The following is a 20,776-nucleotide window of genomic DNA, read 5'->3' as shown; positions in this document are numbered from 1 at the left end:
CACAGACAACTCTCCCAGGACTTGTCTGGTAAGCTGCTGATGAAGGTAAGACCTAAGAGCAACTCATCTGTCTCTCAGCGTGGTGTATTCCCATGGCTTTGTGTGTGGCGTCTATATACATTCTACCCAAATCATTTTAATTATGTGGAAAAATCCATGCATGCATTTTTACTTTTGATATGTATTTGCTCTGGCATCGAACAGGGATCCTGTACTGCCAAAGTTATATCACATTACTGGGTATTTTCCATTGGTTATTTTACATGAGTGGTCAAAGTTTTCATGTTGCCTATTATCTTAGAAATACATTCTGGCGTTGAAGGGTTTTCCTTTCTTTTCTTTCTTCTCTAAAGAGAGAGTTTCCCCCCCCTCTGTTGCCCTGTAAACTTTAGCTGCTATGATTCATCTTCCACTGGTAAGCTGAACACACCTGAGGTAACCACTGGTATTCCATGCCTAGTTTCTCTCAATGTGCAGTCAGCAGTGTTGAGAGAAATTCACAGCAGCTCTCAGTGCCAGACTCTCCCGAGCTGTTTAGTGAGCTAAATTATTTTGGTATTTGGGAGCAAAGAAAGTAACGTTGTAAGGAATGGTATCATGATGTTTCTGATCCCCCTTACTCTCGTTCCAGGTGCCAGTCTGCGTCCCCACCCCCCATTCTCTCTGCCACACAGGGGCGGTGCCACGCCCCGCTCAGCGACAGCGAGGACAACAGGCAGCACGTCAGATACGTCAAAACAGACGGCAGACTCTTGGGCCGGGCCGGCTGGAGCAGCAAGACCGCTAGCCTCTGCAGTGGAGCCTCCCTCTCCTGTGACTTACCGTCCCAGAGCCGACTTACCAAGTCCAAGAGCATTAGCTGCCTGGACAACAAGCTCTCCATCTACAAGCCCTCTGGTGGGGCACAGGTGCGTCAGGAGGCCCAGGAGGAGCAGAAAGAGAACCAGAAACAGGAGGACATTCCAGGGGGAGGTGGACTGAGTGGTGGTCCCCTGAGCTGGAGCACCCTCTCCCTGGGACCTTCATCCAACCACGGCCACAAGCGCACCCTCTCTCTCAGCCGCCCTGTGTCAGGAGCATCCTCTGTGGCCATCCGTAAGAAGATCTCAGAATGGGAGTGCAGGAGGGTGGCTCTGCCTAGGATGAGCCTGTGTCTGGAGAAGAGGCCTGTAGGTGAGCGTGTGGGCGGCAGCGAGGGCTGCCCCAGCCTCCTCCCCTCACCTTGCAGTGAGAAGACCTTTGACTTCAAGAGTATCCGGAGGATGAGTACGGCTTTCTCAGAGTGCTCCTACCCAGAGACGGAGGAAGAGGAGGCAGCCTCAGACAGGGAGTGCCTGGGCCGCTTCCAGAAGAGGCCAGGAAAGACAGACTCCTCTTCCTTATTCCTGAGCTCCCTGTCTGCTCGGAAGGAAACGTCTGCTGTACTCAATCGGATACAAAAGATTGAGAAGGTGCTGAAGGAGAGCCCCAGCCAGCCACCGCGGTATCTTAGTAACTGCTATGCACCAGACAAAACGAGACAGAAGTGTTTTATGATAGGTGGGGTCGAGGACTTGGACAGTAGGGGCACCAGTAAACGCAGCAGTATATGTTCTGTGGCCACAGAACCAGACGCCCTGCCGGCCTCTGATAAACTCTCCAGACAGAGGTTCAGTGTGAGCTCAACCCGGTCAGAGACCGAGAGCCCAGAGCCCCCTTGTCAACAGACCCCGGAGGGCATGCCAGTCAACCCCCTGCCCAAACCTAAACGCACCTTTGAGTACGACGCCAACCGCAACCACAAGGGAATGTCGCCAATCAACGGACTACCACCTGGCAGTGCCTCTGAGGAGTCAGCACCCCTGCTGCCCATCACCCCCGCACCCAACATGATGCGAAATCTGACAAAGGATGGGAGCTCCCCCAAGAGACTCCAGGACAGGTGAGAATAGTGACATCACCTCTAGACGTGTACGCTCTTAGAAAAAAGGGTTCCTAATAGGTTATTCGGCTGTCCCCATAGGAGAACCCGTTTTGGTTCCCGTTAGAACCCTGTTTGGTTCCAGTTAGAACCCTTTTAGGTTCCGCCTAGAACCCTCTGTAGAAAGGGTTCTTTCTACCTGGATCCAAAAGTGTTCTACCTGCAACCAAAAAGGGTTATTCAAAGTGTTCTCCTATGAACTCTTTAAGGTTCTAAATAGCACATTCTGTTCTAAGTGTAGTCTTTTGTTGTTATGGCATGTGTCAGTAAGTCCACGGTTCAGTGAACTGATGTTTTTGTGTTGTGTTTAGTGCATTCTCAGACAGTAAAACATGTGTATCTCATCCCCCGGGCCCTCCCTCCCCCTCAGAATCAGCCATGCTGATCAAACAACATGGCGAACAGGAGATGCTGATTTATGGAGCTGCAAAACAAAACATAGGTCCTGCAGGCTGCAGTAAAAACAGAGAGGCAGTGAATTTGTTTAGTTCCTTTCTGAGAGTTGCACATGGACGGCTAGAACATTTATTTGTCTTGGATTTGTAAATGTCTTTAACATGTCCTGAGAATGTTTTTAGGGGGGTAAGGATCATAGACCAAGCTTTACTTTGTTGGTGTTCAAGTGTATTAAATGATTGGCCTTTTGTCTGGCTCTGGTTGTAGTCAGATAGACAGTAGAGTGTTCTCGCTCACTTCGTAGTGATGCTGCTAACTGAATTGGTTCCACCAAGTCTGCCTCTGTTCAGCGTTTGATAATAAGCAGATAAACATTGAATCTGCTGTTCATTTTCTTAAGGCCTTAATGTTTTCCTGCATTAGAAAGATGGTATTTTTGGCTTCATATGAAGAGGATCACATTGTTATATTGATATTGTTCATAGCTTTTGTTTTTTCTTATTTGATTTGTCTAGAATGTTGCCATTGAAATGGAATATGTTAAATTCAGTCTCTGCTGTTTTTCCAGTGTTGTTTTGTTAGAATGCCAGGCTTTCATTGAACAAACATCAAGTAGCCTAATTGCAAACTTATTGCAAATGTCAACTACATTAGACAGGACATTGTGTATCTTAGTATAAGGCCAGGTAACGAATGTCTGCTGTCCGTGAGAAACAAAGTATTACTGTAAATGTCTATAACACAGTGTACTGTAATAATGGTTGAATTAGCACATCCTTAAATATCACTGCTCAGCTCCAGCCAAACTGTTCATGTCCAAGACCATCAATTGTTCTATCCTTGAAATCCTACAGCTTTTCAACAACGTTCCAAGTAACATCAAAACAGGACTGTATTCTTCTTATATCATGCCTGTTATTTAGCAAAGGCCTACAGTATGTTGTCTTGCCAGTGGACATCCCAAGGTTCCCAGTGTGCCTCCTCATCCTTCTTCATTATGTTGCTATAGAGCTGTGCAGTACAGGCAGCTATTAGCCTGTTATGTCTTTCTGGAACACTTGATATTGTTTATTACCCTCGTTATTTATCCCCCTTTAAATTGCCGCCAGAGCACAACTTGTTTAGGCCAATGACTGAGGGCAGGGCCTTTCCAGATCCTCTTGATGAGCGGGGAGGAAGAGATCCTTTAATGTCCCTGACTTGGAGTCAGTGTTTTTAACATTCCTGCGGCAGAGGCAATTTCAGAGCATGTTTAAAAGCCATGAGCCGTCAATGGAGCAGGACAGCAGGATAGCAGGCGTGATCTCACTGATCTAATGGAGGGACACTCCCCCTGTCCTGTCCTGAGCATTCAGAGTCCAGACACACACAAGCTGTCATGCTGTGTACATACGTACAGTACACAGAACTCCAGAAAATGTTTGGGTTGGTGGTAAATAAACAGGAAATGACTTTGTGATTGGAGCACATGTTGCTGTCAGCATAATTAGATTAGAGGTGCTCTGAACCAGTGCTCCAGGTCTCTCTCTCTCTCTCTCTCTCTCTCTCTCTCTGTTTAATTGGCAGCTTCATAGAGGGCTGTTGAGGGATGAGGCATATTTGGGTCTCATTGGAACAGTGGCTTTCATCCACTCAGGTGGTCCTCGTTGATTGTAATTGGCCAGTAGAGGATGTCAGGATGGAAGGAACCAGACCCTCTGGACTGCAGCTCTCCTCTCCACTGTCTCAGCACAGCCATGCATGATTAAATTCAATATTATTTTCTGCTTTTTTCATCCTCCCTCCCTGTTTCTTGTTTCTACCCATCTTTCCCTCCCTCCTGTGCGTTGTCCACCCACTTTTCCTCTCTCTCTCTCTCTCCAGGGAGTCATGTGAGTTGGAGGATGCTGCCAACCTGGCCTCCTCGTACCGATCCTCTCACACAGAGAATGGCACTGTTTCCACAGAGACCCGCAGCAGCCGGCCCAGCTCCAAAAGCACTTTAGAGGAGAACGCCTATGAGGACATAGTGGGTAAGCATGGTGCTGTGTCTGGATACCTCAGGATAACTCAGCCTGACCTGCAAGACTTACTGATGCATTGTAATTCAGTGAATAACCAGGATTGTTGAAAGCTAAACTCTGTTAGTGATTGCTGATGCAAGTAGTAATTCCAAAATCCTTTCACACACTTGGTAGATTTCTAGAGAGGTCTGATTGTTGGTCACTCTCTCATATCCTCACACTCTCAGCTGCCAAGTAGACTGGATTGTCTTTATTCTGAAGGATGGCATAAAGACGTGTGCTGCTTTCTGGTTTCACCATCAACTCCTAATTGTTATGGACTGATAACAAGTATTTCTTTATATGCTGAAAGCTCTGTGTGTCTGTCTCCAGACAATGGTTATGTGGGAGCCAGCAACAACAGATGGGTTATATATTGCGAGCTGGCCTTCCCCTGGTTAAAAGGAATTTGACAGTCATGGGGTACATTTATACCCCATCTGCTTTCTATTGGACAATCCCAAATAGTTGACTGAAAAACTCTCAGGGCTTTTCAAAAATCAATGCTAGATTTATACTTCATATTCCTGCTTTATGTTTATTCAGCCCTGTATGGTTATGTAAAGAAAATATGATCATCACTCACTCTTCATTATCAGGCCATTCCTCGAGACAAAGAATGGCACTCCTCCGTTTACTGGATTAAATTGTAAGATTACTCTGTGGCTTGGGAAAATGTCAACTTGATATGCCTCAGCTAAAGCCCAGACCTAGCACTAAAGCTAATTTCACATAAATCAAGGGTTCGACAGTCTCACAAGGAATTGTTTTCACAAAATTGGGGGAATATCTATCCTCTAACAAGGACTTTTGGTAACATGGAAAACTACAATATCACGGTATAAGCAAGACCAACTCTAATTTCTCTGTATTGAGGGTGACAAAGTACAAATGTATGCCAAATTCCTTTCCAGTAGTAAACGTCCTGAGGACTGTGGACAGTGAAAAGGCTGGTTCTCCTGAGGTGCTTCATGTGGCAGCGATGTCTGTCACGTCTCGCCCGGCCATTCTCGGCCCCTCCACTATAAATCTCCTTCCTGCTCATCAGGCTTGAATGTGAGACCCAGTAAAAGAATGGGGGCTGACATGTTTTTAGTTGGAAATTAGAGATTGAGTGTTGGTTGATATATGTTTGTAGCCTTTGAGCATTTTTTTTGCAAGCACATGGGTCAAATTAAGACTGTAATGGCCACATTTCTCCCTCATACATGGTTAACTCTCTTCCTCTATTCGTCCTCTATGGCGTTTTATTCAGTCTCTGAAGATGACCAATGGTTCCAGGCAGAGCATGAATCGGTGGCCACGAGGGGACCCGGGGGACTTTCATGCGTACCCCAAAAAAAGAGTCCATTGTTCGCTGGTCGAACACCTCGAGTATGGGATCGTCGATGCGGTCGAAGGCATTTTGGCTGAATGATGATTAGTTACAGAGAAATACATTGCCTCTGTGAGCTGTCTCTCCCCAGTGATCCTGGCTGCTCCAGTCTGAAATAGGCCTAGCTGGCTCTGATCACAGCATGGAATGGCGGTCTCCACCACCGCTAAGCAGCGGTTTACAGGTCAGATGTTCTGTTGGAGGCAGCAGCTACAGCAGTGGGAGATAAGCCATGTTCTGGTCCCTCTCCGCTCGTATTTCAACGTGTAGCAGCCCAGACACTTTGGACTCAGACACACACAGCCCTTCTCGAAGCATTTCATCAACTATGTGAGGAGATCATAGCTGTCTGAGGCAGTAGCCCACTAACAATGAGTACATTAAATAAATAGACTTCTCAAAATCAAATTTAATTTGCCACATGCGCTGGATACAACTGGTGTAGACTTTACCATGGAATGCTTGTTTACGAGCCCTCGTTTCAGAATTAAAAAATAATAATACAAATAGTAACACAAGGAATAAAATAAAATACACAAGAATGGAGCTATATACAGGAAGTACCAGTACCAGTACCAGATCAAAGTGCAGAGGTATGTGGTATTTGAGGTAGATATGTACCTGAAGGCAGGGTAAAGTGACTAGTCATCATGATAGATAATAAGAAGACTAAAATATAGAACAGAGTAGCAGCAGCATATGATGTGTGTGTGTGTGCGTGTGTGTGTGAATGTTTGTGGGTTTTGTGTTGGAGTGTATATGAGTGAGTGTGTATGTATATGGTCTGCGTATATATAGTCTAGTGAGTGTGAATATGGTGTGTATATATAGTCTAGTGAGTGTGAATATGGTGCGTATATATAGTCTAGTGAGTGTGAATATGGTGTGTATATATATGTGTATATATAGTCTAGTGAGTGTGAATATGATGTGTATATTTAGTCTAGTGAGTGTGAATATGGTGTGTATATATAGTCTAGTGAGTTTGAATATGGTGTGTATATATAGTCTAGTGAGTGTGAATATGGGGTGTATATATAGTCTAGTGAGTGTGAATATGATGTGTATATTTAGTCTAGTGAGTGTGTATATGGTGTGTGTATATATAGTCTAGTGAGTGTGAATATGGTGTCTATATGTAGTCTAGTGAGTGTGCATATGGTGTGTACATATAGTCTAGTGAGTGTGAATATGGTGTCTATATATAGTCTAGTGAGTGTGAATATGGTGTGTATATATAGTCTAGTGAGTATACGTAGGGTCAGTGCAAGATAGAGTCAGTGCAGATAGTTTGAGTACCATTAATTTACTATTTAGCAGTCTGGCTATTTAGCAGTCATATGGTTTGGGGGTAGAAGCTGTCTCCGAGGCCGTTGGTTTGAGAGCTGATTCCCCAGTACGTTTGCCGGATGGCAGCAGTATGGCTTGGGAGTCTTTGGACATTTTTCGGGCCTTCCTCTGATGCCACCTGATATAGAGGTCCTGGATGTCAGGGAGCTCGGCTCCTGTGATGTACTGGGCTGTCCGCACCCCCCTCTGTAGCGCTTTGAGATCAAGGGCAATGCATTTGCCATACAGAGTAGTGCTGCAGCCTGTCAAGATGCTCTCAATAGTACATCTGTAGAACATTTTGAGGATTTGAGGGCCAATGCCAAATCGTTTCAGCCTCTTGAGGGGGAAGAGTTGCTGCCATGCCCTCTTCACGACTGTGCGGGTGTGTGGGAACCATGTTAAGTCCTTAGTGGATGCCAAGGGACTAGAAGCTCTCGACCCTCTCCACAACAGCCCTGTCAACATGGATAGGGGCGGGCTCTCCCCTATTTCCCCTATAGTCCACGATCAGATCCTTGGTCTTACTGATGTTGTTGTCCTAGCACCACACTACTTAGTCTCTGACCTCCTTCCTATATGCTGTCTCATCGTCATCCATGATCAGGCCTACCACTGTTGTGTCACCGGCAAACTTGGTGATGGTGTTGGAGTTGTGCGTGACCATGCAGTCGTGGGTGAACATGGAGTACAGGAGGCAATAGTCATTTAGGCAGATTACATTGGAGCTCTTGGGAATAGGGATAATGGTGGCAGTTTGAAACATTTGGGGATTACAGACTGGGACGAGGAGAGATTGAAAATGTCTGTGAAGACACTTGCCAGCTGGTCTGCACATGCTATGAGAACATGCCCTGGTATTCTGGCCTTGTGATTGCATTCCACCTTCCTCCTATATTGTCCTTTTGCATGTTTGATGTCTTGTCGGAGGTCGGAGGGGCTTTCTTTGTTGTGTCCGTGTCCCGTCCCTTGTAAGCAGTAGCTCTAGCCTTTAGCCCAGCGTGGATAGTGCCTGTAATTCATGGTTTTTGGTTTTGATACGTTCTTATAGTCTATGCACTTATTGATGAAGCATGTGATTGTTGTGGTAAACTCCTCAATGCTAACGGTTAAATCCCGGAACATATTCCAGTCTGTACTAGAAAAACAGTCTTATAGCCTCCCATCTTCTTCATCCAACAATGTCTGTATTCAGTGCATCACTGGTACTTCCTGTTTGAGCTTCTGGTTGTAAACACGAAGCAGGATAATGGAGTCATGGTCAGATTTGCCATTTGCGTACTATTGTTTGTACAGATGAATGTGGTACCTTCAGGCGTTTGGAAATTGCTCCCAATGATGAACCAGACTTGTGGAGGTCTACAAATTGTTTTCTGAGGTCTTGGCTGATTTCTTTTGATTTTCCCATGATGTCAAGCAAAGAGGCACTGAGTTTGAAGGTAGGCCTTGAAATACATCCACAGGTACACCTGCAATTGACCCACAAACTTCTGACCCACTGGAATTGTGATATAGTGATTTATAAGTGAAATAATCTGTCTGTAAACAATTGTTCTTGTTCTTGTTACTTACAACCTCATGCTAATCGCATTAGCTTACGTTAGATCAACCGTCCCATGGACGGGACACCGATCCCTAAGAAGATTTCTGGTATAAATGGTCATATTTTATGACAAGCTATAGTTTGATTAGCGTAGTGCCACTGGGAATAGGTTTCCCGTCTGGTGAATCAGGTTCTGTACACAACAGTGACTCAGCAGTAATGGATTATGTCTGCGTCATCAACCCCAAGCTGAACTGAGTCTGTCTAACATCATTGTCACCAGTGGTGGTGGTGAGGTAAAATGGCCTCCCTGGCCTGTCTGTCTGATCCAGATTATCTCTGCTCTAACACTGCATGGGAATCTGCTGACTGGAATAATGATGCTTTGTTTTGTCTATGTAATCATACATTTATACTGTTTTTTTTTAGCATTTTTGAGGTATGAGTGTTAAACAACTTAGATTCCAAAAATACTATATATATCTCCCAACAAATTTGGCCCAAGTGGTCACAAGCCTTCTCTGAAGGATTTACACTGTACAGTTACAGCATGGTTTGTGGTGCCACCAAACGTTTAGACAGATCTCAAGCCCGTCTTGGTCCCGTGAACATTTCTGTTAATCTCTAGGAGACAGAAATGAATGACTGGTGCCACTGTAGCAGCCACTCGATGGCGAGGGACATTCTGTCCATAGCCCTTTCATGGGGTAATCCCATCCTGACATTGTGTAGATAGTCTGTCCTCTGTCTCGCTCTAGAGAGAGCCTATTGTGTAAACAGATGCCGAGTCACAGTGTGGGTGCAGCCAGGTCAGGAGAGGTATGTATGTGTGTGTGTGTGTGTGTGTGTCTGTGTGTGTGAGAGAATGTGTGTGTGTGTTTGGATGTGAGTAACCACAGCAGTTGATTCGTACCCTCCAGTGCGTCAGAAGCCATGGAGACATATCATCATCCCAGCAGGCTGTCATTACTCTGCTTCAGTGGAATGGGGTCCAGAGCACTGAGACGTCAGTCAGTCCAGCCCTAGAGCTGGACCATACAGGCAAACATCCATATCGCGATAAATTTCCTGAATTGACGTGATAATGATAAATATAACAATAGTTTATAACAATGTGCATGCATCACAGTATATTTTTTTTTATATTACCCTTAAAACTACTACTAGAAGTTTGATGGTTGTAGCCATCAATTGTCCCATTAACAATCACACATATTAGTAAACTTATTTAATTTCAAACTTCACATTTCTCTAGTATACGCTACTTATTGTAATGGACAATATCAGCAAACTGCCTGAGATAAGTGATTGGCATGGTCAGTCTCAATTTTCAGTTTACGGTCCCAGCTATACCCAGGCTTATACCCAGGCGTATTCATCAGCTCTGATAATACATAGGGAGGGAAGAGGGAAGAGCCCAGTCTGACTGGACTTTCATTTTTAGCATGACATGGCAGAATGCTCTGATGATCTCACTAAGATGGTTCATAAATAGGCAATAAATGATGAACCCCTTTTAACAAAACAGATACCTTTAACAGATACATTTAGCACAGTTTAACGTTGGCCTTCAAGGTGTTCCTCCGTTTATAGGATTCTCTTCCATCATTGAGATGCTGAAGTGTAGATTTAGTGTAGTGCTCGTCTTTCACTGCAAGTCTTTTCCCTCATGCCTTTCGACACCATCTGGCTCTGTTTTCCTTTTTAGTGCAGTTCTTTCATTTTCTCACAACCTTTTCAGACCCAGCTGAAATGCTATTCTCAGAGCACGTCTGGATGGACATGGGCAGTGGTGTTATACCAGTTTTTATACACGCTGGCTGGCCCTTTTCCAAGTGACATCAGTGAAAGCAGTGCTGTGTGAGATTCCCATCAGTGTGCAGTGGAAAAACCCAAAACTCTTTGTGCAACACCTCTGAAATGTTGAGTGAACATTTCTACATCAACAGTCTCATTGAAAGGATGTGAGAATGAAGTTCAGTGATACCTGAGAGGAGGAGGAGGAGGATGTCCTGCCCCACTCCTCCCCTTCGCCTCCCGCAGCAGACAGCCTGCATACTCCGGCCATGACTCACCACTAGCAGCCCAGTGTCCGGGAGTCTCGGCACAGTGCAGTCGGTCAGGGGCCAGCGGGGCCGCCGGGGCCCTGGGCCAACAGTAACTGTTTAAAGAGACAGTACATTTGGGCATTGTAGCAGCCAGCTGAGAGTGACCTTTAACCTGGCCCCTGCATGACTTATTTTGATCTGAGCACCACCACGGGGAGCCTCTCTCCTGCCCCCCAACTCCCTCTCCTGCCCCATGTCATCTCACACAGACTCTGGCTTGAAGCCCCTCTGGCTTTGTCTTGTCTAGTCAAATACCTTCCTTCTCCCTGAACCTTAACAGATCCTTCTGAACAGCTGCTGCTATCTTAGACCTTAATCTGTTTTCTAAATGTCGTCACACAGAGAAGGAGAACCCGTACGAGGATGTGGACCTGAAGAGGAGGAGTTTGGGTCGGAAGAACCGCTTGGTACCGGAAAGCAGCCGGACCTGGACCTCCCAGAAACTCAACTCACCTCCTCAGGTAACCCAGCTAGCTAGCAGAACTGAGGTATTTTCCTGCAGTAAAATTATCCCTCAGACTGGAGTTAGAGCTCTGAAACCTGGACAGGATCCTCCAATAATCTTATTTCACAGCTAGATTTCTCATTATTTGCGCTACAGAAGCCTTTTGATGTGTTGAAACCTGGTGGAGTTCCAGTAAAATACTGTCATTCTGCCTGGAAATGTAGGTTTGGCTCTGCTGCTTTAATATGGATGGGCACTGTCTCGTCGTAGGAAAGATGATTTAGAATTTCCTTGTGTTCAACTGGGAATGAGGTCACTGTGCGGTGAGGAAAATATATTGTATTATTGGGTACGATTACTTATTGTCATGACAAAAACCTCAGTCAATCCCAGACCAAACCAAGGTCCATTGCGTAATCCTATGGGCCCTGGTCAGAAATAGTGAACTATAAAGAGAATAGGTTGCCATCTGGGATACAGCCTCAATATTGTCCTCTCTCTCCCCCTCCACAGCTGCCCTCTAAGCCCAGTAGCCAGTCCCTGCGCCTCTCTGGTCCCACAGACAAGAAGAGTCACCGGGCGTCCCGCCTGTCCAAGCGACACAGCCATGATGACATGCTGCTGCTGCCGCCCCATCTGGGGGTCTCTCCCTCCCCCTGCTGCCTGCTGGATGACAGCCTGAGCAGCGCCAGCGACACCCTGGCCTCTCGTAGGCACCGGAGGATACCCAAGGTACAATATAAAACACTCCAGGCTGTAGGAATGAACCTGTTCTCTCCATGATGATCTCCTCAAGGACTATTCTATTCTTGGAAGCCATGTATCTACGGGGCCATGCATCTACCTGGAAGGCAAAATGAAGATGGATTTGCTGTAGACTATACAAATGTATTTCTTTTGAATAATTCCTAAATGGACTGTTTCCGAAACTCTTTGCTGATTCTGTTCATACTTTGTTTTAAACACAAGCCATATCCCAGGGATAGTTCTGGACATGTAGAGAGATAGAGCACTGAGAAGGATTTTATGTCTATCTCTTCCTCCTCCCACACATTGAATGGAGCCAACTTTGAAGAGCTTCACCACAGGAGATCAGATAGTCCTCTACTGTAGGTTGTACAGACACTGAGCTTCCCCTTCCCTTTCACTGTTTACAGATTGTCCAGAGAATCAACTCCATTTACTCTACCAAGAGAGGGAAGAAGAGGCTGAAGAAGCTGTCCTTGTCTAATATTGAGACGGCATCTCTGAGAGGTACATAGGGGCTCCTCCCTTCCTTCTCTCCATCCACTGTCTGGATCAGGGAGTAAATATTTGTGCCTTCCCCAGTCATCTCATCTGTATGGCATAAACATAGTTGTAGAGTTGACCCCTGACCCTAAACAAACCTTTTTTCTCTCTCCGATCTGTTTACAGATGACAACAGTGAGAGCGAGAGCGACTCTGATGACAGGTTCAAAGGTGAGAGGTCACAGTATGCAGTTGAAGCTCAGTCCCTGGAGAACAATGGTGCACTTGGTCTATAGCTGTCTGTTCAAATACAAATCAAATTTTATTTGTCACATACACATGGTTAGCAGATGTTATTGCAAGTGCAGCGAAATGCTTGTGCTTCTAGTTCCGACAATGCAGTAATAACCAACGAGTAATCTAACCTACCAATTCCACAACAACTACCTTATACACACAACTGTAAAGGGATGAAGAATATGTACATAAAAATATATGAATGAGTGATGGTACAGAACGGCATAGGCAAGATGCAGTAGATGTATATACATATAAGATGAGTAATGTAGGGTATGTAAACATAAAAGTGGCATCGTTTAAAGTGGCTAATGATACATGTATTACATAAAGATGGCAAGATGCAGTAGATGGTATAGGGTACAGTATGTACATATGAGATGAGTAATGTAGGGAATGTAAACATTATATTAAGTGGCATTGTTTAAAGTGGCTAGTGATACATTTTACATCCATTTTTCCATTATTAAAGTGGCTGGAGTTGAGTCAGTATGTTGGCAGCAGCCACTCAATGTTAGTGGTGGCTGTTTAACAGTCTGAAGGCCTTGAGATAGAAGCTGTTTTTCAGTCTCTCGGTCCCTGCTTTGATGCACCTGTACTGACCTCGCCTTCTGGATGATTGCGGGGTGAACAAGCAGTGGCTCGGGTGGTTGTTGTCCTTGATGATCTTTATGGCCTTCCTATGACATCGGGTGGTGTAGGTGTCCTGGAGTGCAGGTAGTTTGCCCCCGGATGCATTGTGCAGACCTCACTACCCTCTGGAGAGTCTTACGGTTGTGGGTGGAGCAGTTGCCGTACCAGCTGGTGATACAGCCCGACAGGATACTCTCGATTGTGCATCTGTAAAAGTTTGTGAGTGCTTTTGGTGACAAGCCGAATTTCTTCAGCCTCCTGAGGAGGCTGCTGCATCTTCTTCACGGCGCTGTCTGTGTGGGTGGACCAATTCAGTTTGTCCGTGATGTGTACGCCGAGGAACTTAAAACTTACTACCCTCTCCTCTACTGTCCCGTCGATGTGGATAGGGGGGTGCTCCCTCTGCTGTTCCTGAAGGCCACGATCATCTCCTTTGTTTTGTTGACGTTGAGTGTGAGGTTATTTTCCTGACACCACACTCCGAGGGCCCTCACCTCCTCCCTGTAGGCTGTCTTGTCGTTGTTGGTAATCAAGCCTACCACTGTAGTGTTGTCTGCAAACTTGATGATTGAGTTGGAGGCGTGCATGGCCACGCAGTCGTGGGTGAACAGGGATTACAGGAGAGGGCTCAGAACGCACCCTTGTGGGGCCCCAGTGTTGAGGATCAGCGGGGTGGAGATGTTGTTACCTACCCTCACCACCTGGGGTCGGCCCATCAGGAAGTCCAGTACCCAGTTGCACAGGGCGGGGTCGAAACCCAGGGTCTCGAGCTTGATGATGAGTTTGGAGGGTACTATGGTGTTAAATGCTAAGCTTTAGTCGAGGAACAGCATTCTCACATAGGTATTCCTCTTGTCCAGATGGGTTAGGGCAGTGTGCAGTGTGGTTGCGATTGCGTCGTCTGTGGACCTATTGGGGTGGTAAGCAAATTGGAGTGGGTCTAGGGTGTCAGGTAGGGTGGAGGTGATATGGTCCTTGACTAGTCTCTCAAAGCACTTCATGATGACGGAAGTGAGTGCTACGGGGCGGTAGTCGTTTAGCTCAGTTACCTTAGCTTTTTTGGGAACAGGAACAATGTTGGCCCTCTTGAAGCATGTGGGAACAGCAGACTGGGATAAGGATTGATTGAATATGTCCGTAAACACACCAGCCAGCTGGTCTGCGCATGCTCTGAGGACGCGGCTGGGGATGCCGTCTGGGCCTGCAGCCTTGCGAGGGATAACACGTTTAAATGTTTTACTCACGTCGGCTGCAGTGAAGGAGAGTCCACAGGTTTTGGTAGTTAGCCGTGTCAGTGGTATTGTATTGTCCCCAAAGTGAGCAAAGAAGTTGTTTAGTCTGTCTGGGAGCAAGACATCCTGGTCCGCGACGGGTCTGGTTTTCTTTTTGTAATCCGTGATTGACTGTAGACCCTGCCACATACCTCTTGTGTCTGAGCCGTTGAATTGCAACTCTACTTTGTTTCTATACTGACACTTAGCTTGTTTGATTGCCTTGCGGAGGGAATAGCTACACTGTGTGTATTCGGTCATGTTTCCGGTCACCTTGCCCTGATTAAAAGCAGTGGTTCGCGCTTTCAGTTTCGCCCGAATGCTGCCATCAATCCACGGTTTCTGGTTTGGGAATGTTTTAATAGTTGCTGTGGGTATGACATCGCTGATGCACTTGCTAATAAACTCACTACCGAATCAGCGTAGTCGTCAATGTTCTTGTTTGACGCAGTGTGGAACATATCCCAATCCACGTGATCGAAGCAATCTTGAAGCGTGGAATCAGATTGGTCGGACCAGTGTTGAACAGACCTGAGCGTGGGAGCTTCCTGTTTTAGTCTCTGTCTATAGGCTAGGAGCAACAAAAGGGAGTTGTGGTCAGCTTTTCCAAAAGGAGGGCAGGGGAGGGCCTTATATGCATCGCGGAAGTTAGAATAACAATGATCCAGGGTTTTACCAGCCCTGGTAGCACAATCAATATGCTGGTAGAATTTAGGGAGTCTTGTTTTCAGATTAGCCTTGTTAAAATCCCCAGTTACAATGAATGCCGCCTCAGGATATGTGGTTTCCAGTTTACATAGAGTCAAATAAAGTTTGTTCAGGGCCGTCAATATGTCTGCTTGGGGGGGAATATATGCGGCTGTGATTATAATCGAAGAAAATTCTCTTGGTAGATAATGCGGTCGACATTTGATTGTGAGGAATTCTAAGTTAGGTGAACAGAAGGACTTGAGTTCCTGTATGTTGTTATGATCACACCACGTCTCGTTAATCATAAGGCATACCCCCCCACCCCTCTTCATACCAGAAAGATGCTTGTTTCTGTCAGCCCGATGCTTGAAGAAACCAGCTGGCTGTACCGACTCCGATAGCGTGTCTCGAGTGAGTCATGTTTCCGTGAAACAAAGAACGTTACAGTCTCTTATGTCTCTCTGGAATGCTACCCTTGCTCGGATTTTATCAACCTTGTTGTCAAGAGACTGGACATTGGCGAGTAGTATGTTTGGGAGCGTTGCGCGATGTGCCCATCTCCAGAGCCTGACCAAAAGACCGTTTTACGGCGACGTTGTTTTGGTTCGCCGGCTGGGATTCGATCCATTGTCCTGGGTGGTGGGCAAAACACAGGATTCGCTTCAGGAAAGTTGTATTCCTGGTCGTAGTGATGGTGAGTTGACGTTGCTCTTATATCCAGTAGTTTCTCCCGACTGTATGTAATAAAACCTAAGATTACCTGGATACAAGCAGCGCACATCTCTGTTTTGACAAGTCGGTGTTTGGAACGAGACATCGATCAAGTGACTTGTGACCAAAGGGACCACAGAAATGTAACTGAAAGGCAAAATAAAGATGTAATGGATGTGCTATAGACTATACAACTGTCATTCTTTTGAATAAATACTAAATGCACTGTGTTCGAACTCATTGCTGATTCTGTTCATACTCTGTTTTAAACACAAGCCATCTGTGATGACAGTTATGGTGAACTATAAGGTTTGTACTTCTCTCTAATCTGTGTTTAGGTTGTTATGTGTTGGACTGTGTGAGGATAAACATGTGTGAGTATAGAGGTTTAAGCTGTGTTTCAACACACTGATAACGTTTTAAATCCGCTTAAGTTTTGGTTCCCAGAATGCTTTTGGTAGGTTAGAGATAACAATCATTTAACCTCCATTTGTTTTGTTTCCAAAGCATTTTATGATTTAATTATTATTTTTTTAAATCATCCCAGGAACCGCCTGGCAACTTTTCAGGGGTTCTTGAATGTTTGATTTCCTTTTACATCGTAACATGGTTTTGGAAACATCATGCGTGACTAAATATGTTCCAATAATGTTTGGAGAACATTCTCTCATTATGTTCTCTCTCAACCTAAGGAGAATCCAATGGTAACATTGAATGTTGGACTGTAAGCTCTTTGTCAGACTGCATGGTTTGTAGTGCTTTATTAGCTTTGAGTGCTGTCAGTTGTGTGTAGTACACAGTGTTTGGGATATGCATTTTGTCAATACAACCCTGTACTGAAGGTTGAACTGTCCATATCCCTCTCTCTTCTCTCCCCAGCCCACACCCAGAGGCTGCTGAAGCTGCAGTCAATGCTGAGGAGGGCCCCTAGCTACCGCACACTGGAGCTGCAGCTGATTGAGTGGCAGGAGAGGGAGCTGTTTGAGTACTTTGTGGTGGTGTCCCTCAAGAAGAAGCCCACCAAAAACTCCTTCTTTCCTGAAGTCACCTACCAGTTCCCCAAGGTAAGGGACCAACCAAACTGTATTCTGGCCCCTCGGGCCCCCTGGCCATGGGTCAGACAGCAGTGTCAAGTCCCTTAAGTGAGAGAAAGGATTTAAACAGGAAGGGGTCCTGGTAGATAACTGTTTCTTCTGAGACATTACTCACTGGACCTACAGAAGTATGTATGCTGAGAGCTGTGATATATGGAGGTCGGAGACCCTTACCAATGTTGTTTGCATGTTGAAATAGAATTGAAAATGGCTCATTTTCATACAGAACAATATTGATTTCGGCGGTCAAAAAAGTCTGTGTTATTTAATCCACTTTTAGTACCCGTTATGGCCACATTAGTCTAGCACATACAGTTCCTTCAGAAAGTATTCATACCCCTTGACTTCTTCACATTTTGTAGTGTTAAAAACTGAATTCAAAATAATTAATAATAAAAAAGTGTCCCACTCATCTACACACAATACCCCATAATGACAAAGTGAAAACAGGTTTTTAGAAATTTTAGCACATAAAAAAAAAAAGCTAATACAGAAATATCAAATTTACATAAGTATTCATACTCCTGAGTCAGTACATGTTATAATCATTACAGCTTTCTGGGTAAGTCTACTAAGAGCTTTGCACACCTGGATTGTACAATATTTGCATATTATTCTTATTTTTAATTCTTCAAGCTCTGTCAAGTTGTTTGTTGATCATTTATAGATAGCCATTTTCAAATCTTGTCATAGATTTTCAAGCCGATTTAAGTCAAAACTGTAACTAAGCCACACAGGAACATTCAATGTTATCTTGGTTAGCAACTCCAGTGTATATTTGGCCTTGTGTTTTAGGTTATTGTCCTGCTGAAAGGTGAATTTGTCTCCCAGTATCTGTTGGAAAGCAGAATGAACCAGGTTTTCCTCTAGGATTTTGACTGTGTTTAGTTCTATTTCATTTATTTTAAAAAACCTGTGCAGTCCTTGCCGATGATAATTCTACCCATAACATGATGCAACCACCATGCTTGAAAATATGAAGAGTGGTATTCGGTGATGTGTTGTGTTGGATTTGCCCCAAACATAACACTTTGTATTCAAGGACATGAAGTTAATTTCTTTGTCAGTTTTTCTTTAGTGCTTTATTACAAACAGGATGCATGTTTTGGAACATTTTTATTCTGTAAAGGCTTCCTTATTTTCATTTAGTTCATTTAGTCATAGGTTAGTATTGTGGAGTAACTACAGTGTTGTTGATCCATTCTCAGTTTTCTCATATCACACCCATTAAACTCTGTAACTGTTTTAATGTCACAATTGATCTCATGGTGAAATCCCTGAGTGGTTTCCTTCCTCTCCAGCAACTGAGTTAGGAAGGACTGTAGTGACTGGGTGTATTGATACACCATCCGAAGTGTAATTAATAACTTCAACACGCGCAAAGGGATATTTAATGTCTGTTTAATGTTTTTACCCATCTACCAATTGGTGCCCTTCTCTATGAGGCATTGGAAAACATCTCTGGTCTTTGTGGTTGAGTCTGTGTTTGAAAATCACTGTTCGACTGAAGGACATTACAGATAATTGTATGTGTGTTGTTACAGAGATGAAGAAGTCATTCAAAAATAATGTTAAACACAATTTTTGTCCATGCAACTTATGTGAGTTGTGAAACACATTTTTACTCATGAAGGGGTTGAATATTTATTTACTCAAGACATTTCAGCTTTTAATTTTTTATTTATTTCTAAATGTTTCTAAGAATATAATTCCGCTTTGACATTATGAGGTATTGTGTGTAGGCCAGTGACACAAAATCTAAATGTAATCCATTTTAAATTCAGGCTGTGACACAATAAAATGTGGGGAAAAGTCCAGGGGTGTGAATACTTTCTGAAGGCACTGTAGATGCAGATATTGCTGAAGAGTAGGGCCATGGCCGTAACATACGGGTTGAGGGAGTTTTCAGAGTTTATTGTCAGTAAGTGGTGTAACCAGGAAACGGTTTCTATGGTAGTTAAGTGTTTACTTACTCAAAGATCTCTTTTTAAATTATTTAAGATTTGGTTCAGTGATAGAATCCCCTGGGAGATATCGGTATGTTGGTTCTCTGCCAGAGAAAAGCATGACCCAATGACGTCGGGGGGTTGGGGGGGGGGTTGGGGGTGATAAGGGGAGGAGGCGCTGACCCTGTGTGGGAGAATGCTTAGGCTGGTCATTTATTCTTACTGTAGGGGACATTTTTGGGGACCCTGTAAAGAGGACAGACTTAGTAGACTGTAAGCGTCTGGGTCTGTTTCTGACTGAGACATTTCCTGTTCCTTTCTCGTCTCGTCTCACAGCTAGAGAGGCCCACCAAGCTGATGAGGGAGGCAGAGCAGAGACTCAAAGCCATCCCCCAGTTCTGCTTTCCAGATGCCAAGGACTGGACCCCAGTATCTGAATACAGCAGGTACAGTACAGATTCCTGTATAACCCCATTGCATCACGGAGGAAAGCTCACCACCACACTGGGGGCCTATTAATCTCATTCCTTGCCTGAACCAGATGGGTACTAATCAGTTGTGATGCACAAGTCTTCCATATATAGATGAAGGTTAAAAAACGTATAAATTGATAGTATGATTAGATCTGTAAATATCAATGAGTAAAATTAGGAAGAAAACACAAAGCTTTAATGCCATTATCTTCATGAAATCCTGGTAGACTCTTACTCTCACTCCTGCTCCTGACAATGTGGGTCCCTAAAACAGTCTTCTCTCTCCGCCACAGAGACTGTGCTACTTCACCAACCCTAAAGTGTGAATGAGATCCAACACTACGTTTCCTTTGATCACTGTTCAATCTCTACAAGCTGTATGCTGGTTTGACTATAACAGAGACTGTGTGTGTGTGTGTGTGTGTGTGTGTGTGTGTGTGTGTGTGTGTGTGTGTGTGTTTCGGTACAGTGAGACCTTCTCGTTCATGTTGACTGGAGAGGATGGCAGCAGGAGGTTTGGGTACTGCAGGCGTCTGCTGGTAAGCAAGCCACCATTAATTCACTGGTCTCTGTTCTGTTCACACCCTGCTGAGCCAGCCCTGTTTGTTTTGACAAGGTTTTTTTCTTTCCTGTGGGACCATTGAGGTGTTATTGCGTCACCACGCTGGGTGTGAATAGGAGAGAAAGTAAATAAAGTGAATTTTAATGTCAGTATTTAACAAAGCTTGGTTGTTTTTGCCTTTCAAAACGGTCGGATGAATCTTAGTAAAACTGGACTCCTTCTGTTTCATGAGAGTTTCTCAGGAGAAGAATGCCGAAAAACAAACCATGAAATGTCTAGGTTTGTCATTGTAGAGCACAACCCGCCAGTAAGGGTTTCTAGTCATTTGAAATTTTATGACGAGCCCACAGTTCAGAAAGTATGGCTGTGTGGGATGTTGTGCTTGCTGTGATTTTTTTAATGTCACTGTTATGCCCAAGAATGTGTACATTCACAAAGCGTGTATGTTTTGTAGGGTTTGTCAGTGTGTTTTAGTAGTCTACTGTATTTGTGTGTCACGTAGACTGAGATGGGGGCCATTCTTAAACTCAGTCCTGACTGTTACTTGACTGTATTGAGCTCAGTAGTTGGACATTAAGTAGCTGTAGATCAGACGACTCCTGATGCTGTGAGAAAGGTGAGTTTTCTCCTCTCTGGTAACCCAGCTCCTTCCTTCCCTGGTGGAAGTCTAA

The 20,776-nt window shown here is 44.6% G+C and overlaps 1 protein-coding gene across 2 annotated transcripts in view; it reads left to right on the top strand.

Annotated features, from left to right (window-relative positions):
- dennd2b (DENN domain containing 2B) overlaps nucleotides 1–20,776 on the top strand; it is an 84,320-nt gene that overhangs the window by 41,307 nt on the left and 22,237 nt on the right. For both annotated transcript variants that reach the window (XM_042321170.1, XM_042321169.1), the window contains exons 3-11: nucleotides 632–1,921; nucleotides 4,220–4,368; nucleotides 11,096–11,214; nucleotides 11,712–11,930; nucleotides 12,356–12,452; nucleotides 12,615–12,659; nucleotides 16,910–17,094; nucleotides 19,407–19,516; nucleotides 20,013–20,082. In XM_042321170.1, the coding sequence (XP_042177104.1) occupies nucleotides 632–1,921; nucleotides 4,220–4,368; nucleotides 11,096–11,214; nucleotides 11,712–11,930; nucleotides 12,356–12,452; nucleotides 12,615–12,659; nucleotides 16,910–17,094; nucleotides 19,407–19,516; nucleotides 20,013–20,082 (2,284 nt within the window). The remainder of the gene's footprint in view (nucleotides 1–631; nucleotides 1,922–4,219; nucleotides 4,369–11,095; nucleotides 11,215–11,711; nucleotides 11,931–12,355; nucleotides 12,453–12,614; nucleotides 12,660–16,909; nucleotides 17,095–19,406; nucleotides 19,517–20,012; nucleotides 20,083–20,776) is intronic.

The sequence above is a fragment of the Oncorhynchus tshawytscha genome, linkage group LG04 (genome assembly GCF_018296145.1).
Source record: "Oncorhynchus tshawytscha isolate Ot180627B linkage group LG04, Otsh_v2.0, whole genome shotgun sequence".
Lineage (NCBI taxonomy): Eukaryota > Metazoa > Chordata > Actinopteri > Salmoniformes > Salmonidae > Oncorhynchus > Oncorhynchus tshawytscha.
This window is presented reverse-complemented; position numbering and strand designations above follow the sequence as displayed.